General features: G+C 27.5%; 9 protein-coding genes across 9 annotated transcripts, besides 11 other annotated features; 5 read left to right on the plus strand and 4 right to left on the minus strand.

Annotated features, from left to right (window-relative positions):
- Nucleotides 1–83: 83 nt before the first annotated feature.
- Nucleotides 84–123: a sequence feature (AT_rich).
- Nucleotides 124–323: 200 nt separating this feature from the next.
- Nucleotides 324–535: a sequence feature (AT_rich).
- A 399-nt stretch (nucleotides 536–934) lies between these two features.
- Nucleotides 935–1,013: a sequence feature (AT_rich).
- Nucleotides 1,014–1,119: 106 nt separating this feature from the next.
- Nucleotides 1,120–1,180: a sequence feature (AT_rich).
- A 577-nt stretch (nucleotides 1,181–1,757) lies between these two features.
- CMU_035370 (uncharacterized protein) lies at nucleotides 1,758–5,252 on the plus strand (the record flags this gene model as incomplete). Its single annotated transcript, XM_002141678.1, has 1 exon — nucleotides 1,758–5,252. The coding sequence occupies one exon, from the start codon at nucleotides 1,758–1,760 to the stop codon at nucleotides 5,250–5,252; it is 3,495 nt and encodes a 1,164-aa protein (XP_002141714.1).
- A 43-nt stretch (nucleotides 5,253–5,295) lies between these two features.
- Nucleotides 5,296–5,323: a sequence feature (AT_rich).
- Nucleotides 5,324–5,361: 38 nt separating this feature from the next.
- CMU_035380 (uncharacterized protein) lies at nucleotides 5,362–5,946 on the minus strand (the record flags this gene model as incomplete). The annotated part of the gene is made up of 2 exons (XM_002141679.1): nucleotides 5,362–5,548; nucleotides 5,609–5,946. 2 exons carry the CDS (start codon nucleotides 5,944–5,946, stop codon nucleotides 5,362–5,364), a joined length of 525 nt encoding a protein of 174 aa, XP_002141715.1.
- Nucleotides 5,947–6,161: 215 nt separating this feature from the next.
- Nucleotides 6,162–7,247, plus strand: CMU_035390 (uncharacterized protein; the record flags this gene model as incomplete). Its single annotated transcript, XM_002141680.1, has 2 exons — nucleotides 6,162–6,792; nucleotides 6,973–7,247. 2 exons carry the CDS (start codon nucleotides 6,162–6,164, stop codon nucleotides 7,245–7,247), a joined length of 906 nt encoding a protein of 301 aa, XP_002141716.1.
- A 3-nt stretch (nucleotides 7,248–7,250) lies between these two features.
- Nucleotides 7,251–7,306: a sequence feature (AT_rich).
- A 136-nt stretch (nucleotides 7,307–7,442) lies between these two features.
- Nucleotides 7,443–7,470: a sequence feature (AT_rich).
- A 141-nt stretch (nucleotides 7,471–7,611) lies between these two features.
- Nucleotides 7,612–7,695: a sequence feature (AT_rich).
- A 215-nt stretch (nucleotides 7,696–7,910) lies between these two features.
- On the plus strand, nucleotides 7,911–12,005 carry CMU_035400 (ABC transporter family protein; the record flags this gene model as incomplete). Its single annotated transcript, XM_002141681.1, has 1 exon — nucleotides 7,911–12,005. The coding sequence occupies one exon, from the start codon at nucleotides 7,911–7,913 to the stop codon at nucleotides 12,003–12,005; it is 4,095 nt and encodes a 1,364-aa protein (XP_002141717.1).
- Nucleotides 12,006–12,149: 144 nt separating this feature from the next.
- CMU_035410 (uncharacterized protein) lies at nucleotides 12,150–15,503 on the minus strand (the record flags this gene model as incomplete). Its single annotated transcript, XM_002141682.1, has 1 exon — nucleotides 12,150–15,503. One exon carries the CDS (start codon nucleotides 15,501–15,503, stop codon nucleotides 12,150–12,152), a length of 3,354 nt encoding a protein of 1,117 aa, XP_002141718.1.
- Nucleotides 12,208–12,254: a sequence feature (AT_rich).
- A 412-nt stretch (nucleotides 15,504–15,915) lies between the features above and the next one.
- CMU_035420 (uncharacterized protein) lies at nucleotides 15,916–16,560 on the plus strand (the record flags this gene model as incomplete). The annotated part of the gene is made up of 1 exon (XM_002141683.1): nucleotides 15,916–16,560. One exon carries the CDS (start codon nucleotides 15,916–15,918, stop codon nucleotides 16,558–16,560), a length of 645 nt encoding a protein of 214 aa, XP_002141719.1.
- A 10-nt stretch (nucleotides 16,561–16,570) lies between these two features.
- Nucleotides 16,571–16,592: a sequence feature (AT_rich).
- A 29-nt stretch (nucleotides 16,593–16,621) lies between these two features.
- On the minus strand, nucleotides 16,622–17,644 carry CMU_035430 (glutamine cyclotransferase family protein; the record flags this gene model as incomplete). The annotated part of the gene is made up of 1 exon (XM_002141684.1): nucleotides 16,622–17,644. One exon carries the CDS (start codon nucleotides 17,642–17,644, stop codon nucleotides 16,622–16,624), a length of 1,023 nt encoding a protein of 340 aa, XP_002141720.1.
- Nucleotides 17,645–17,830: 186 nt separating this feature from the next.
- Nucleotides 17,831–17,859: a sequence feature (AT_rich).
- Nucleotides 17,860–18,110: 251 nt separating this feature from the next.
- On the minus strand, nucleotides 18,111–18,738 carry CMU_035440 (uncharacterized protein; the record flags this gene model as incomplete). The annotated part of the gene is made up of 2 exons (XM_002141685.1): nucleotides 18,111–18,290; nucleotides 18,580–18,738. The coding sequence occupies 2 exons, from the start codon at nucleotides 18,736–18,738 to the stop codon at nucleotides 18,111–18,113; spliced, it is 339 nt and encodes a 112-aa protein (XP_002141721.1).
- Nucleotides 18,739–19,202: 464 nt separating this feature from the next.
- Nucleotides 19,203–20,285, plus strand: CMU_035450 (SPRY domain-containing protein; the record flags this gene model as incomplete). Its single annotated transcript, XM_002141686.1, has 4 exons — nucleotides 19,203–19,211; nucleotides 19,270–19,631; nucleotides 19,735–20,021; nucleotides 20,089–20,285. The coding sequence occupies 4 exons, from the start codon at nucleotides 19,203–19,205 to the stop codon at nucleotides 20,283–20,285; spliced, it is 855 nt and encodes a 284-aa protein (XP_002141722.1).
- Nucleotides 20,286–20,394: the final 109 nt, after the last annotated feature.

The following is a 20,394-nucleotide window of genomic DNA, read 5'->3' on the forward strand; positions in this document are numbered from 1 at the left end:
GTATAAATTATAAAACTAGATAAAATATATCCAAATATACAGTTTATATCTAGCCAACATATATACTGTTCTTAGATATACTCTTTTTTTCAAATATTTATACAATATTATTTTAAAATTATACTGTTACTCAACATATAAAGTGTAATATTCTTTAGAATTTTAATATTCTGCAACTTTGTTTATAATAATGAATAAATTATAATGATTCTTTTTAAATTCAACCAATCAGTAATAAATCTATTTTTATCTATAAAAATCTTTAAACATTGCAAGATTTATGTTCATTTGTATATTTGTCTCTTATTATTTAAAGTAATCCCTTTTTTAAATTAATAACTGATTGTTTTATAATTTTATATTTCTATAAATTTCATATAATTTAGTTATTTGTAGAAAATTTTCTTATCATTTTTATAAAGATAAAAAATAAACTTTAAGCCTTTAAATAAGTAATTTTCTATTATATTATCTTATTAAATAATTTATAACAAATATAGTTATCTAATATTCAGTTTTATTATTAAAAATATTAGAAAACAACTCTTTATCCAGTTATCAACTTGAAACACTTTCCTTTAGTATATATAGTAAAATATCATTTAATCCACGTTTCTACTATTAATTAAATAACATTTTGTATACCATATAGTTCATATTTATTTAGTAATTTTAATTAAGAAGATTACCAATGATATTTTAAATATGTACAAACAAGTATTTGTGGATTAGTTATATCCAAGTAATATCTTATATTTAATTATTTATGTTATTTAAGTAGAATAATGAGTTATTTGAAATGTATTAAAGTATAAAAGGGCCAAAACTTGTCATTATTTATAAATTAGAATATTAATTCTATTTGTAAGGTTATAATTTTTAGTGGTATCCCAGGTTTATTAACTTAAAAACCTCAAAATAAATATGATCAACCATAAAAAAATTTAATTTAAAATGTTATACTATAAATTTGCAATATTTCTATTTATTTTGACTTATTTAATATTAAATTACACATAGTGGGTATATCAGAAAATAAAGTTGCATGCAATATTTTGCCGGTACTTACGTGTTATTTCTAATTTCGCAATGAATACTTCACTTTTCTATTCCTTTAGCTAATTAATATTTTTTTAAAGATTTAAATAAGTCAGTTAATTTCTTAAAAATATTAATAATAGTCATGACTAATAGAGATAATACTACAGAGAAAAACTTCCAATTTCAACTTTATTTTAGACACACAATATAAGTGTGGGAACATTTCTATTATATTAGAAAAGTATATAATCATGAGAATTCCTAAGAGCTAATAATGAAATTTAAATGTAGCTTAATAGCTTAATATTTTATCAATTTGGAATTATGGGACATGAGGATAATTACAGTATATTAATACTGCTAAATAAATTTGAGGATAATCACTTTTTAAATAGAATATTCCATCTATACAGAGAATATAAAAAGTGTATTAATATACTAAAATAATGATAAGTGAATAAAATTGGATATAGATAACTAAAACGAACTAGATCAACTTTTAAGAGGAAACTTTAAACTTAAAAAAGATATTACTAATATACGGCACGACAAACGAAACAGTTGGGGCGGGAGAATATCATTGGATGGTAATTTCTACAACTCGACAAGAGGGATTTAAAGAAATTTGGTAATACTATTGAACAGGAGTATTTTTTTGGGAATATCTAGTAGCCAATAATGTTTAGTAAAAGTAAATGAATATTTGTAATTTATAGATGAATGAGATTTATAATAACATGAATACAAAGGTTTCTATTATTCTTTCTGTTTTTGTCTTGTTTTTAATAGTATCTCCATCACTTTCCAACATAAATAAAGATGCTATTAATCTTGACAAGAGTACAAATGATTCTCCTAACAAAGATAATATAGATACCTTGAGGGAGAATCAAGAAAAAGATTTTAATGTAAGTCTGATAAATAGACTACTTCCAAGTATTTTTGGAAATATATTTAAAGAAAAAGTTGAGTTAAATAAAGAAAATAATTTGAAAGAAGTATTTGAATTGGATAATTCTGAATTATCACTAATTAGTGATGAACAATTGGATGAGTCAAGAAATTATAGAGATCTAAACTATCATGATTTGACTGGTCCTGCAAATAGAGATATAACAGATAATCAACCCTTTGGCCCGACAATTCAAGAACTTTTAACTATTGATTTAATTGCTTTAGGGATTCAAGCTATAATCAAGCGTAAATATCATAATCTCCGTTTTTCCCAGGAATTTTCTTTTGAATCACTAGTACACTGTTTTGAACCTGTTGCAAATAATACGAATATACTTGAGAATCACGTTGATGTTGATAAATTTGTAAACTGTTGTACTAGAGATATTCTAGATCTTGTTGATTTAAGATTAGATGAACAATTGAGTGGACTGGACATTAATACTTTAGATATTTGTATTGATTTAAGGAATGTTTTAGAAGATACTGGAATAGCTTTTCGTTTTTCTTTTATATGGATATCTAAAATTGCAGAGAAATCTTTGGGTTTATCTGGTTCAAATTTAGTAATGAATCTTCCAATGAAATATTCATACTTCAGATTTTGCAATATTCCTAGATTACCATTGGATATAGTGTTTGATGTCGATCAAACATTACTTACAATGGTTCCAGTTTCACAGATACGTTCAAATGACAGTATTATAATGGTAGAATTAACTGAGATACCTAATATATTTGATCAAAATAAAGATTATAACTTTGCAATGCGGAGATCAAGTGACAATACTATAAGATACTCAATACCACATGAAGTTCATTTGAATCCACAAGCTGTAGGTTTATTATTTTCTCTTTATTACAGAAGAATAATAGATCCTTGTATAGGTTCACTAACAATTTTTTCTGCTGGATATAATACTGTCTTAAAGTTTAAATCAGCAATTGATATTGAAAATGTATTAGGCTCATCAAGATATCATTTACATGATATTTTCCTTGAATTATTTCCTGATGATAATGAAATAATATGGGCTACTGAAAGACCAGCTTTGATGAATTCACGTGATTTAAATCCATATAATGTACAATTACCTCCAGTAGATAAACAATTTCTTAATTTTAATCGATCTAGAGATTTTGAATTAAGATATAATTTTATTGATAATAAGAGTGGATTTCAGGAATTAGTATATAATGGTTTACCTTTCTTTGTAAAAGATATGCAACGTTATAGATTACATATAACATTACAAAAGGGGAAGAGTTCACAAGCATATCAAATGTTAATGAAGGATTTAAATCCAACATTTTTACGGACACTCAGAAAATATCAAACAATGAAAAGATATCCTATTATGACTCATCCATTTAATTCACCTTTATTATATGAAAATAATCGACCAATGATATTGCTTGTAGATGATGAAATATTACACTTTACATATGCTTGCTCATTAGAATCATGGAGTGATAATGTATTAATAGCTTGGACAGAAAAGTTGAGCCCAATACCAATAAACATAACACTGAAATTCTTTCTCCCTCTTCCATATCAACATATTCAACCACTTCCAATAAATATAAGCAATTTTACTCGTGAATTAAATAATATTTTGAATTTAGATTATGCAGAAAGTATGACATACCAATTCAGTAATAGCAATTCCGATAAAGTAAGAACAAAAAAGAGGAAAAATAAGAAAACCACTAAGAAGAAAAAAAATAAAGATAATGTTGAGCAATTTTTATCATCGTCTTCTGTAGATTTTGTTTGGCCAAGTGATTCAACTCCAAATAGTGATACATTTTTTTTAAACGATTTAGGATTAAATTCAGTATCACCATCAAGGTTGTTGCAAATGGTTTATCCTTCAAATAACCCAGAATCAATGACATGTCCTTATGATATACAAAATATTAAACTTTATTATATTGCAATGATGATACCCTGTGAACTGTTTTTCGTATTATATAAAAATATAGTGAAAGAAAATGATGATAATGATACTCAAACAAAGAATATAACAAAACTCATAAATATGGTAGATATGTTCTTTATAACAAATGAAAGGAAAGCACAGGAATGTAGTAAATTTATAAGCTCTATTTCAGGAATTATGGCATATAAAGATTCAAAAGACATATTTTATAAAAGAGTAATTTATTCATATATTCCATCAATTGTAGGTATTAAATCCTTAGTTGGGTTACCTATTCAGAGAACATTAATATTATGGTTACAACTTCCAAATTCACTTGATTCCTATCATAAAATATGGAAAGAAATGGATATACAGGGTAACAAACTAGAACAAGAACTTCAGGATACAAATTATGAACCATTGTATCATAATAATACAATGAATTTATGTGGAACTTTGGGTGATAAATCTGTAAATGATGTGGAAAATATAATTATATTTGAACCTTTGAAATCTTACTCCACCATTTCAAAAACTAACAACACTTCTACAGAAAATATAGGAGAGATTATTGATATAGTAAAAGTACTTTCTACTATTGATAAATATATATATGCCGCAACCAATACTATTGTTGAAGGTGTGCATTCATTACTAGATAAACCTGCAAATGTATTGGTATCACAAGCAATCATTAATAAACTGATTTATTCAATATGTTATGGTATTGTAGCTGAACTTAATGATCAGATATATTTAAATGTATGTCATTTGGGGAAACCCCCATTCTCACGTCCTATACTTAGACAAAATCAGTTTGACTGGATATCTTTAGCATTTGAACAAAATTTAGCTAACATGAATACATCTTTGGTATTCCCTGTTGTTAAAACTTTAGAATCTATGAGTATGGTTGACTTAATATCTTCTTATAATAATCAATTCTTTAAAAATCGTTTGGTATTTCAACCAGGATTTGTGGGTTTATCATATACAACTATTGATTTTTCTACATATGATAACAATGACAATGATATAAATGAATATATGTATTCCGAAACAAATAAATATTTTGACATGGATTTAGATCTAAAAAGATATTTGATAGATTCATTATCTTCAATGGATTATGAACCATTTTTTGTTGAACAGTGTACAGTGTTTCTGTCAGCTATAAGTCAGGTTATAAAGAATAAACAAACAAAGGAGTCAAACATATTCCGAAAAGTAAATCAAAGATATATTTTAGAAAAGGAATTTTTAAATAGGGAATTCTGTGAGAATATTAGACAATTTATTGAAGAGAAAGTTCCTGAATTCTTCCAGACTTAATGAAATAATATATTGAAATTGTCCTTAATATATTTGTCATTGCATTAAATATATAAATAATTATTAATAATCGAGATCCCTAAGAAGTGATTTGTTTTCAATACTGAACTCATCTATAATTTGCATGAAAAGTTATTTGAGTAGTAGGAAGCTTTCTTCCCTTTGTATATTTCTTTACATCAAAATCTCTTAGGAGTTCATCAAATAAATTGCAATCTTTAATTGTATACAAATAATTTTGTTTTTTTGAGATAAATTCATCCCAAACGTCTCTAGTAAGAGTATCTATATATTTTCTTAACACAAGTTAGATTCTTAAAGATGAATTTAATATATTTATTAGAGATGAAACTTACAATGAATCTTGAATATTAATCATTTGATATGGTCTATATAACGACTCAATGCTGTATGTATGTGTTGTTTCTCTAACATAATTTCCTTCATTGAGAGGCATTCGTAAAGTTATCTTTTTAGTTAGTAGAGGATTGAATAAATCTTTAGGAATATCATCTACATTTCTAAATGGAATAGTAAAATTATTACTTGGAAGCTCAGGATTATAGGAAAAGGTTTCCTTTTCTTCATTATATTCAATATCTTCTATTGATTCCCGGGATATCTCCAAGTATTTATCTGGTATTAATTTAGATTCTTTAAAAGGTAGTTTCACTATTTTATCTTGATTTTCCATCATTACGTCATTCTGATACTATACACTCATATAATGTAACATGCAACGGCTTCTGGCGCCTTGAAACTTAAACGTAGGCGTATGAATACAGTCAAGTTGATACTGGGCGCCCAAATTAACATCTTTTTTCCCACATGGCCTTACCAAATAAAATCTATACTAGAAATTCATAAAATAATGACATACTGATATTTCTGTAATATCACTAAAAAATTATGGAACAAGATCAGAATTTAAATCTCTCTGATTTATCATCAATATATCTTAATTTATTAGGTCAATTTAATGAAACTAATGATATTGAATTATTGCCACTATCTCCGTTAAAAGAAAATAAAAGAAGACGAATAGAAAAAGATCATAATGACTCATCTAATGTAAAAGCTGTTGCTATGGTTGCCCAGTATTTGCTGAGCCGAATTCCTCTACCAACTACACGTTCTGACCTACATAAGAAATTTATCAAAAGTGCAAATCATAAACTTAAACTGGATACTATTCTAGATGAAGTTAACAATCATCTCCAGAGTATCTTAGGATTAGGGATTTTGTGTTCAGATATTGAAAAAAAGAAATCTTCAAATCCTAAATATTACGTTGTTCAATTATGTTCTCATAGATCCCATATTAATGCTCTTTGTCAATTAAAAAGTATTCATCCAAATGCTTTAGGTGAACTAACTGCTGAAGGTTATTCGGATAATATTGTTTCATCATATAAATGTAATGCATTTATTAACTTCATATCATTTCTATTCGGATTCTTTGATGTTACATCCAAAGACATATCTACATCTCAAGATTCTTGTGTATCTAATAAAGATAATACAATAGAAATTCATATCGGTATGTTCAATAAAATATATTTGTGAACTATCTTATTATATTAATTAATTTCCAAATATATACCTTAAAGACTACTTTCTAGATATTGTCAGTGAATTAATAGGGTATGAATTTGTTAAAGGTACGATGAACTTTTTTAAATTTAATGAAGGAATGTAATATTTTATTGTTTTTTGCTAGAAAAAATCAAAAATGAACTTGATATATTGCTTTCTAGCAAGATTAATATCGTTACAATTGATGAAGAGGATACCGAGTCTACAAATTCACAACATAGTCCTCTTTCAATAATGTTACAAGTTATATACCGTTGTGGATATATAATACCTATATTTAATCAAAGTAAAGTCCCAAATTCAAGAAATACTAAACATTGTATATCTGGATTTATTCCTGGACCATTATTATACTGGAATTCTAGTTCTATAAAAAAGATCTTAGTTGAATATTCATAATTGTAAATAATTAGTTAGAATTATATATAATAAGCATATTATTAAAATATATAATATTTGGTAAATATCGCGAACTTTTTACTCTTAATATTAGATTTAGTTGCATGTATAATAATTGGGGTGCCATAAAGTCATGTTAATATACTTAATAGACACTTGGCGGTAACTATTTGCACCTTTTTGAGAATCAGAATCTAATATATCTTTAAATATATTTTTTTATGCTTTAGTATATGAGATATATATGCGCACTTTCCCTTATATAATAGGTATATTTTTGAAATATATCCTTTATTTTAATATATTATCCTTAAGTTAGAATTCATTAAATACTTAAGATATACGGTTTATACTGTCGTCTTACATAATATTATATTGTAATTTAAGTATATAAAATTTGATTTTAAAGAATTTTAAATATTTGTATTTAAGGTATTTATAAATAAAAGCTAACTATAAATATATAAATCACTTTGTGATTGATTTTATTAGTTATTATCTGTCTAATCGATACTACCAAGGCGCTATTGTAAATGATATAGAGAAAGAATGCGTGTGACTATATCCAATTGAAGACTCAGCTAAGCTTTTTTGAAGGGATTCTTAGAGTTAATAATATAATTCATAGAAGTGGAATATTGTAACTTTAGTTCTGTAAGCTCAATGTCCAGTTTTATAGAGAATGATCCTAAGGAAAATGAAGGGAAATGCAATCACTCCAAATACCCTAACATGTTCAAGAGAGGAATAATAAACACACTTCTTTTTACTTGGCTTCATCCTATTATTAATTCAGTTCATGAAGGCAATATTTTAACAGATGAAGAAATGAAAGAAGTTGACGATGATACTTGTATAGAGACCGAGTATGAATCTTTTTTATATAATTGGAAGAATGAATTTTCTAACCAAGTTAGATCAGAACTTATATCTACAATTAAGGTTATATATAGGACTTTTGGTATACGTATACTTTATATTTTGTTACTAAAATTTTTTTATGATATAACTTCGAGTTCTGAGCCTTGGCAAGTATACAAAATATTATCATGGCTAAATAACCCCAATTCAACTACATTTGAAGGTATTTGGAGATTTGGATTACTAGTATTAAGCGAAATTTCTAGAGGATTTATATTACAACAATATCTCCGTCGTTCTTTTTCTTTAGCTACTATGTTGAGAGGTGTTGTTGGTTATACCGTATCAGGTAAAGTAATAAATATATCAAAAACTTTAGCTTCAGAGAACATATCGAAATGTTTAAATTTAATATCTTCTGAATCAATGTCAATTTTGATATCAGGGAATACTTTATTGGTTGCTCCATCTATGATATTTCAGAATATTTTACTACTCATATTATTATATAAATTTGTTGGGATTAGTTCATTAATTGGATATTCGATTATTATATTTTCACTGTATTTAAATACTCTTTTAATTAAAAGAAATCAAGCTGTTAGACTAAAGTATATTGATGTTTTAGACAAAAGAATTTCATTATCAACAGAGTTTATTAGCTTTTTTAGACAAATAAAATGTTATGCATGGGAAAATTATTATTTAACAAATATCAGTAAGATAAGAGATAAGGAAATAAAACATTTGAGTAGATGGAGATTAATTTCTCAGTTAGGTAATGTCCTTGCTACAGCATGTGTATCAATATCCCCTGTTTTAACATTTGGTACTTATCTATCTCTTAAGGGGGATTTTGAAATTGATATTCTTTTTTCATCATTAATGATATTTGAGCTTCTACAACAATCACTAATTATGTTACCACTTGGTATCAACACTTTACAAAAAACAATAAATTGTTATAATAGGTTAACAGAAATACTCCTGCTTGAAGAAGTTATAAAACCTAACAAGATTTTAGATTTAGATTTAGATTTAGATTTAGATCCAGATGTAAATACTGAAACATCAATAATAATTAAAAATCTTGTATTCGGTTGGAGTAGAGACGAAATAACCTTACATTCCATTAATGCTAATGTAAATAGAGGTGAACTTGTTGGAATTATTGGGCCTGTTGGATGTGGAAAAACAACACTCCTTGAACTTATTCTTCAGGAAATTTTGCCAAGTAGTGGTATTATAAGGACTAGTGGACAAATTGCATACTGTAGTCAGTCACCATGGATAATAGACTCTACAATTCGTCATAATATTCTTCTTGATTTACCATATGATGAAAAGTGGTATCAAACAGTTGTAAATTCTTGTTCATTAAATTTTGATTTGAAGGTAATGCCTAATGGTGATTTGACAGAAATAGGTGAGAAAGGGATCAATTTATCTGGTGGCCAAAAACAACGTATTGGTCTAGCTAGAGCCATTTATCAAAGAAGTGATACTTTATTACTTGATGATATACTTTCTGCATTGGATAATACAGTTGCGAATCAGATATTCAGAAATTTGATTTTGAAACTACTGAAAGGTAATAAAACTGTTATTATGGTAACAAATAAATTGGATATATTATCATTTTTTGATCGTGTAATTTTTATTAAAAACAAGACAATAGCATATGCAGGACCTCCTGATAAAAATTTTATTAATAACAAAGATTATGAAGTATTGTTGCAGAGTATGCAGAAGATACAAAAGGAACTATCACAAACTGTTGATGATATAGTTACACTTGAAGAGATATCTGAAATTGAAATGAATAATGATAAGTACAGTATAAAGTCTGATATCACTTTGGAATCAATGAATTACAGGAACTTATTTACATCTTCAGAAACTACTTCGAGACGTGGAAGTAGAGTTTCTATGAAGATCTTGAGAGATAAATATAGAAGAGAAAGTGATATTTTAACTAACGATAAGAAATCTTCAGAAAGTTCTCTTTCTAGCTATGATTATAGCTCAAAGAAAATGTCTACTGAGCAAGTTTTTACTAGAGAAAATGAAAATATATCTCTTGGTAAGATAAAGAAATCAATATATATCTCTTATATTAAGGATAATACAGTTAAATGGTGTATTCTTGTAGTTTTACTTATTTACAGTCATTCTGCTTGTAGTTTATTGTCTTCTTTATGGATTTCTAAATGGTCTTTAAATATTAATGCATATGGTAAATTGTATGGTTTGCTAGTTCTTTTTGGTATTAGTGCTCTACAACCAATATTTAGTTTCCTATTCCGATCCTCAAATATATACATGGCTTCTAGAGCTTCAGGCAGAATATATCATAAAATTGTGGAAAAGTTAGCTTATTCCAAGATGCAATTTTACGAATTTACCCCAATTGGACGTATTATAAGCCGTATTACTAATGATATCGTTATTATTGACGAAGTATTACCACAAAACATGAATGACTTTTTATTTGCCCTTTCACGTATTTCTTTCTCTATTGGATATTTTATATATCTTGATATACGTTTTGCACTTTTATTCTTAGCATTGTGTTATTTCTTTATTGGGATAAGGAATAAAGCTCTTAATACTAATCGTCAGCTTAAGAGAATATTCCATACAAAGAATGCTCCAATTATTTCTAAGTTAACTTACTTAATTGAAGGTTTGCCAATATTGAGGTGTACTGATAACAGTTTGAATGTCTTTGATCAAGAAGTGAGAGATTTAATTGATAGTGAATGTAGACCTTGGAGGTGTTATTGTTTAATACAACGTTGGCTTGGAATACGCATTGATTTTATTGGAGCTTGTGTTAATTTTACTTTAGGTATTCTATGCATATTCACTAAAAAATACTTGTCAGTTGCTAGTATTGGTATTGCATTTCAATATTCTAATGTTTTAACACATTTAATTATATGGATAACACGTGTAGTGTCTGAAGCAGAGAATAACTTTTTATCCTATGAACGTATCCAAGAATATATTGAAAATATTCCACAAGAATATATCCTCAATAGTTACAATAGTAATAAAAGTAATTTGAAGCATATAAACATTTCTGAAAATGAGAATAAAGAATTATTAAAATCACTAATAATAAACATTGATAATATAAATAATACTTCAAAGTGGCCATTAAAGGGTAAAATAGTATTTAAGAATGTATATTTACAATATAATAACACAGGTCCAATTATTTTAAACAACTTAAATTTTACAATAAATGGCGGAGTTAAAGTTGGTATATGTGGTAGAACTGGTTCTGGGAAGTCATCATTGTTGTCTGTTTTGTTGAGGTTATATGATATTCAAAATGGCGAGATATTGATCGATGGAATTAATATTTTAGATATTGATCTAAGGGTATTACGTTCTGCAATTACAATTATACCACAAGAACCTAATATAATGACTGGAAGCTTGCGTTATAATGTTGACCCATTCAATGAATATTCCGATAGTGAAGTAATGAAAGCTCTTGCTCGTTCAAATGCACAAGATTTTGTTAATAATTTACCAGATGGAATTCATACACTATTAAGCAGTTCTTCAAATAATCTTTCTATGGGACAGAGACAGTTAGTTTGTCTTACTAGAGCTTTACTAAGAAATAGTAAGATTATTTTATTAGATGAAGCAACTGCATCTGTCGATATTGCAACTGATGATATTATTCAAAAAACTATACAAAGGGAATTTTCAGAATGTACAATACTATCTATTGCTCATAGAATCCATACTATCATTAATTTCGATCTTATTATTGTACTTGACAATGGCTATATTGCAGAATTTGATACTCCACAAAATTTACTTGCAAATACTTCTTCAATATTTTACTCACTTGCAACGCAAACAAATACTATTTAGAACTGGATATGCTGCATTTGTACTTTTGAATATCAAAATATATTTCATGAACTCAGAAGTGACTATAATTTAAGATATCTAAGAATATCACTACATTGACTTTAAAAAGAAATCTCAATCCTATACTATTTGAGGCTTTAGAAACTATTTAAAACGTTGAATATCTACATTGTATTTCACGCTAAAAGAAAATATTTTTTCCATATAATTAGTTTTTTTTATATAAATTTGCAATTTATTATTATATAACTTATCTAGTTGTTTTATTTTATTTTGATAGACTTCATTATTGCTCTTCAATTCAGATATCTCCCTAAAATTCTCTTGTTCCTTATACTCTAGTAAGCTGTTTTTCAGTTTAAATGAATCTACAAGCGAGTTCAGTTTTTCAAATTCTTCACTGTAATTATTAAGTTCACTTCTCAATTTGTCAATACAACTTTTTAATTCCGCATTTTCTATTGTCATATCTTCTAATTTTTCACCAAGCTCCCTCTTGAATTTGTCAGCTATATCTGTGAGTACTTTAAACCAATTTGCAGGCAACTCACCCTTCTTTATTGTTGATATAAAACTTAATAGAACATCTTCTATTTGAGGACTCTTTATAATATTTTTGTCAAATTCACTGCTATCAGGACTATTTGCATTCTCATCATTCCTAGAACATCCTAATTCATCTAAATACTCCTGTATACCTTGTAATTCACTTAATAAGGAATTTATTTCATCATCAAATAAGTTCATATTTTTTTGCTTTATATGTTCATAAAATTTTGACCATAAGTCATCTCGTAACTGATATAAATTACGATAAATATTCGAAATTTCTAGTGATTTAGACAACAAAATAATTATATTATTATCATCTTTGATACTATTAATTCTATTATGAACTTTATGCTGAATATTCACTTGTATATCTTCTAACATATTTTTAATCTTTAAACTGACCACTTCAGCTTTCAATTTTGATGTTTGTTGTAAAAAATCCTGTCGCTCTTTAAGTAAGCACTGATAAAAATTTTCTTGGCAATTCTTTACTGTTTCAGAATTTTCAATTCTTTCTTTTTGAATATCCATAAGAGCTTCTCCCAATTTTTTCTCAATTCTCTCATTATGATCCTTCAAATTATTATATTCATCACGCAATACATATAAGCACGTCACCATTCTCCAAAATATCCTCTCTAAATTTATTAATGAAACAGGATATGTAGTGGGTGAATTATTTCTCATACTAAAATTTTCCATTTCACCTAATATTAAATGCTCTTTATCGTATTCACTCAGTTCTTCGCCTTTATAATCCCCAAGTGCAATATTCAAAAGATTGTTTGGTTCCAACAAAAATGGAATTACTTCAATATGATCCTCATTTATATAAGCTATATCTCTGTTATGAATATCTATTGTTAATGTTTCATCAGGTTTATTCAAAACAATTGGTGGATCAGAATCATTAGATATAACTTTTTTCCATTTATCTATAATATATAGGAATTCACTCATAATTCCCAGCTCATCTAAACTTTCTTCACTTAGGTATGCTGAAATGTCCCAGAGTTCATCTAAATTAACCTCATTAATGTGTTTATCATCTATAGATTCACTGTTATCTTCTATATTTTCAATATCACCATTATTAGAAATATCCAGATTGATTGACACTTTTTTTTTCTCAATCAACTGCATTTTCTTTTTAAAATATTCAATTCCACATCTTAATAAATCCTTTTCCTGTTCCAAAGTATGAATCTTTTCCCTTAACCCCTTTCTTTCTTCAATACAAATGATACTGCCATATAAACCTCCGATAATATCCTTACTATTACAATAGCACGCACCTTTGTTAGTTCCACCCATCTTAGTCTCCTTAAACAAATTGTTTGTTATATCTTTTAATTGTTCTATACGATTACTCTTCAGTACAATATCTGCAATTAAGTCACATATTACTTTTAGACATGCATTTACCAATTGATTACTGTGAATAATAATATCAAGACTAAATATTGGATTTTCGTTGTTTAAATCAGCACCAATATTTTTAAATGACTTTGGATACTTCTGATATTTATCTAATATTTGTTTAATTCCAACAAGGACTTCGTCAATTCTTGTTTTTTCTATTGTATAATCTATATCTCTTCTTTCCTGTCTTTGACTGATATCTGAGCAACATGAGATTGCTTTCCACCAATCTTCTGCCATAGTATAAATTCCTATAAGTTTGTCACAATAGTCCTTGATAAAAATATAATATGGCATTTTTGAATTTTTATTTAGAATGTCATCATAAAGGAGTTTTCTAAAATACTTATTTTGTGTTTGAAAGCGATTGACTTCATTTGTTAATACTTTCTCTATTTCATCTCTCTTTTTGGTTTCTTCACTCATAATATTTTTGAATTTCTTTAATTTACATAAAACATCTTTGTATGAATCTACATTTTTACTAGGATCATCGCTATTATCTGATAGCTCTGCATTTACAGATGTTACTTGAATACTCATTGCATGATTACTCTGTAAGGCTCTTAAGGCATTTTGAGAATTTTTTTTTTCACGCACTAACATCAATTGAGATTCATGTTCTACTTCTCTAATTTTTTCCTCGTATTCAAACCTTAATGTTTCGATCTTTTTCGTGTACTCTTCTTCCAAATGTTTTATTTGATTTTCATGCATAAGTTTGAGTAAAGTATATTCTTCTTTTTGTCGAATAAATTGCCTTGTACAATACTCTAGAGAACTTCTAACTTGTGATGCAAAATCATCTATTTCATTTGGTAAACCACACTTTTCTGATTCAAGTAACCGTTCACCTAAGTTACTAAAAAAAGTTTTAATTTGTTCAACTAATTCAACCATATAGCTATCTATACCTGAAAAGTATTTATTTTCATGTACTGGATTATTTATAGGTCCATCTATACTGTTAGTAGAATTTGAAGATGGCAAAGTAGATTCTGTAGTAGAAAATTTTATCATATTATCTAACTTCATAGTTGGAACCGTATCATTTTCAAAAAGACGTAGTTGGGTTCTAGGAGATAACTGTAAACTCCCCCCAATAACTAGTGATTTTACTGAGGCATCACCAGACAAGAATTTAGCTATGTTTCTACTAGGTGGTGGTGAAAATTCAAATGTTGATTCTTGTTGAAATGCACAATGATATAGAAAAAATAGTGCAACAAGTGAATTATAAATAGAACAAAATTTCCCATTTTCAACTCCACTCTTATCAAATATATCTTCAAAGGGAGCGTTCACTGTATAGAAAATAGCTTTAATTTGTTCCCAAGGGTCTTTTAAACTTGCAAATTGGCTTCTTTTATTCTTTAAATTGGGCCACACTATAAAGCAGAGTTTGAGGAATATAGAGCCATCCTGGAAATCACTCCAAGATAAACTGGTGCTAAAAGTATTGTTTACCCAGTCTAATATCTCATTTTTTCCTATTATTACTAATTTTTTTTCTATTTCACTCATGTTTTAGCTCTTGAAAAATCCAAAAAATGATAGATATGTCACTTAAACTCATTAGTAAAAAAAAATCCATTATTTTTTTATTTTAAGATGTAAATGAGTAGAGGAGTTTTAAAAATTGATACAAGCGCATGTTAGCCACATGAAAATATAAGGCGGGTGATTATCGGTACTGCAAATGTGCATTGAATGAAGCTACACTGTATTTATCTCTTCTTTTTGAGTATTAAAATATAGTACTTATAAGATCTTAATCTAATGTTTCTTGATATAATATGTATTTTATTCTCATAGTTAACCTTGAACTTGAGATTTTCCTATGGGTCTGTCATCTCGGAAAGTTCACTTTTCTGGAAAAAATCTATGAACATTCATACTTGAAATTCAAAATAAACAGAATCACTTAGATGATTAGATGTTAATAACTAACAAATATATTAAGTTATTTAGTAGAAGGGTGCGTAAGAGTCTTTGTGAGTTTACAAAACCAGATAGTACTCTAATTATAATTGATTGGGATGACACACTACTTCCTACATCTTGGCTATATGAAAATAGACAAGTGAACCTTTTAGATAATTCATATGGGGTACTGGTAGCTCAATTTCTACAAAAATCTCTTGAATTAGGAAAGGTTGTGATTATAACAAATGCTTCACCTAATTGGGTGTACCAAACAGCTGAATTACATCTAAAACACATATTACCACTCCTTAAAAAGGTGCCTATTTGCTCAGCAAGACAGTTCTCAACAAATAAGGTAAATGATGTGGTATTCTGGAAATATAGAGCATTCACAAGTGTAATCAAGTACTTTTCAGCCATTGTTCATGGGAAAAAAAATATTATAAGTATTGGTGATAGTCAGTGGGACAAAGATGCAATATTCAATGTTTTTGAAGCTAATGAAGAGATTGACATTGTTCCTAAAGCTATAAAATTTATTACTAATCCATCGTACGATTTATTGTGCGATCAAATTATTCAATTAACGTTAAGTTTATCAAGTATTGTTTCAGCTACTAAACCTCAAGTATATGAAATGAAAAAAGTTTGGTGAACAGAAGCTGAAATAAAATTTATTATTTTATAGCTAAAAAAAAGTATTTCTACCAAAAATACTATGAATAAAAGTGATTTCCATAATTTTCACGTTTTATTAGTGGATTTTGATAAAATTCTTGAATTTGTGGAAGCGTTTGCCAATTTAGATTTTGAATATTGTAATTTATTTTCTTTAATTGAACAACATACATCCTCGGCCATCTTTTACCAGTAACTAGAAATATTGGTAATTTTTTACTAGGAAAAGTGGAGTTGTTTCTATAAGATTCTAAAATGGGATGATATGCAATACCATTTAGAACATCATTGAAAATGTCAGTGTGATGTAAAAGTGAACTTTTCCTTGGATTATAGATTGAACTTAAATTTGCCAAGGATTTACAATTTCCAGTTTCTGGATCAATTTCTACGATTAGAGAAGATTCAAATATATTGCCCCATATTGTATTCGTTTCTGCAACGTATTCAAGTTCATTTAAATTATTTAATGGCTGGCCCATGCAATTCAAATCAATCCTTCTTTTGATACTAATTAAATTATAATTTGAATCTAATGGTGGGATAGATAATTCAAATAATTTAGAGTCGCCTGATGTTGCCCATAATCTTGAAGTTCCATCTGATGTTAAACCCCATCCAACAAATGGGATTTTATAATATTTAAGAATAGATAAATTGGTAGTATTGTATGCAATTAAAATACCAGATCTCCAAGTCAATTGATAAAGTATATTATTTAAAATAGCAGCTCCTTCACCCCAAAACTCAGAAAATAGCAATCTATGGTCAATATATTTCATACTTGGAAATTCTAATGTTCTAATAAAACTACCTCCATACAAACCAGCACTTTCTATTAATACACTAGAATTCAAAAATAACAAACCTTGGGTAAATGGATATTTATTAACCACGAATGAAGGATCTAAATACCCATTATTTCTAGTTTTATGCTCATGTATATGAGGATATGTTGCTAAAATGTCGCATATGTATAAATTTAAGTGACTTTTTACTTCCTCTTCAGCTTGTATGCCAATCACCCAGAGAAATAAAAAGAAAATGACATTATTCAGCATTCTTACAAAGGAAACAAAGAAATTATAAATATATTTTGTTTGAACTATTAGTAACACTTCATCAAATTTCTGGATTAATTCGTGTTGTAAAGTGTTATATTTTCAGTTCTAAATGGAAAGATTGAATATACACACGAAGCGCGTTACAGGGACAATATTGTGCAGCTTTGTTTTGCATGGTAACTCAAAAAAAAAAAAAAATCAAAATAAATAATGCTATAAGTAAATCAATAATTGTAAAAATTAAGAAGTAACCATATGGGATGAATAGAAAATTGTTATTATATATATTTACAGTATATACTATACTTTAAGAAGGAATAAACCAGACTTATCAATAATATTCCAATTTATTTCTCTGAAATTCCCAATTAAAGAAAAGATAAGTATATATGAATAAAAGTTAATTAAATCAAAGCTCTAAAAGAACTGCCTTTAGTGGCTATATATTTCTTCGTTTGTTAGCTTACCTAGATAATGCCTGAATATTCATTACAATTGTTATACAATGTTGGAAGTTCATTTGATTTAGTGGATCTATACCATTTACTTGAAGAAAATGAGTATATAATGATGTGTCATCTCTTAATAGCGAGTTGACTAGAGTATTTAAATCCAATATATTAAGGCATAAAGTACAAACATCCTAAAAATAAAAGGTATAAATGACAGCTTGTTAATAGTAAAGTCTCTATAAAGACTCCAATAATATATAAGACCTACCTGTACACTCAATATAGTGATTTGCTTGTTAAAAGGGTTAATATCTAATTCAGGCCATAAATAAAATGAGTCGAAGGTTTTATTACATCTACTGCAACACTTCTTTTATAAAACACAATTTTTAGTCATTAATATTGTTATTGAGGAAATCAAATAAAAGTTAAGCTTGAATTTTCAAATAATTTGGATTTACTCATCTTTAATTAACTTACGTTAGATGGATTATTTGATAATTTACTAAGTTTAGTATAATCAATTTTACAAATCTTTGGACTAGGAGCCAAAATAGGTGCATATTGCTCTATTAGTTTTAAAAGAATATCTATTTGACCTTCGACAGTAATAGGTATATTTTCTATGGTAGGTTTCATTATTTATTTTTTTTTAGTAAGAGAGAGTCAAAAGGTAGAAATGTTAGAGGTCAAAAATTTACTTTTGGGAACATGGCGCTAATAGTGCTATATTTAAACTTATACTATTTCCAAATTCAACAAATTTCTTACTTTAATTTAATTATTTTGATATGTATTATTAGGATCTTTTTTTTGCTTTTATTACTAAAAAATTTCCTAGAACTATTACTATTTCCTTTAATTTAAAGAGGTTCTTTTTTTTAAGCAAGTTTTGAATACATATATCTTGTCTAAATACCATTTTAAAGTAATTTAGTTAACAGAAAACTATTGTCGTAGCATTTATTTGTCTTGGAGTGTATTTTGCCCATATTATTTTACTGGACTTTATCTTTCTACTTATAGTATACTACAGTGCTGCGCCAATAGCCATTAACTGGGATATTCATATCGTATTTAATACTGAATAGCAAAAGGAAATTATGGAAGAGGTGCGTTAACTATCAAATATAATGACATTTTCCTATATATTTTTAATAATATCTGAAGGTAAACAAACGAAATACTGAGATAAAGAATAGATTTCTTAGTTTATCCAACAACGTGGGATTTGTAAGGGAACCAGTATTTTATTCTCAATTTAAAAAGATAAGAAAAGGGAGCATTAAAAAGAGTAAAGTAGACAATAAGTCATTTCCAGTATTTTCTGTTAGATATAAAGACTCATTTATTGAATTGTCAGAGGATAGATTCGTTGCAAAGGGGTATAAAGGATGGAGTAGTGTTCTATTATCTCATGGATCTAGTTCTGGATCATGGTATTTTGAGATAACTATAGGTAATCCTGTCGAATTAGAACCATTTCTTGGATATCCAATGAGTGTGACCAAAACTTGTAAACCTAGTATTAGGTAAGTATAGGAATTACAATAAGCTATTTCTTACTTTTCCTTCTTAATAAAAATGCTAAACTACGACATTAAATGTACGTTTCATTTTATTTCTATTAAATAGGGTTGGATGGTCTTGCAGATATAGTAGATACGATGTTCCAGTAGGTACTAATTCTTTTGGATTTTCACTGAGTAGTTCAGACTGCAGCTGTTTCAATAATGGCAAAAAACGGTGTTTGCCTAATTACAAGCCATTAAACACAGGAGATATAGTTGGATGCTTTATTACTTTAAACAATACTTCTTATGATTTGCCTGATCCTTTAACAAGGCCTGAACTTCATCCTTTTGTTGAAATGGGTCTTTTATGCAATCCCGATAAGCTGCCACCAATAATTATTGATAAAGGTAGGTATTTTACAAAAAGAAATTCTTATTTTTGATTTTTTTACAAACAAATTTTGCTAATATTTAGGTTCAAAAGTACAATTTTCTGTGAATGGAAAAGTCCTGGAAACTAATTATACTGATATTCCTGCAGGTTTTTATCACCCAGCCCTTTCTCTATATATGGGGGCAACTGCAGTAATTAATATTGGTCCAGAGTTTAATTATACTCCTAATGTTCATTTTCTCCCTATTTGTAAAATGCAACGTCCATGTATTGTTTAGTTTGATCTTTTTAATAAAATAGGTATTAATAGGGGAATAGAATAAAGATATTCCTCAAGGCATGCATATTATTAGTAAGCATATCTTCACTGGTACTTATTGCTAAACT

Source organism: Cryptosporidium muris, genomic scaffold (assembly GCF_000006515.1).
Source record: "Cryptosporidium muris RN66 scf_1106632373425 genomic scaffold, whole genome shotgun sequence".
Lineage (NCBI taxonomy): Eukaryota > Apicomplexa > Conoidasida > Eucoccidiorida > Cryptosporidiidae > Cryptosporidium > Cryptosporidium muris.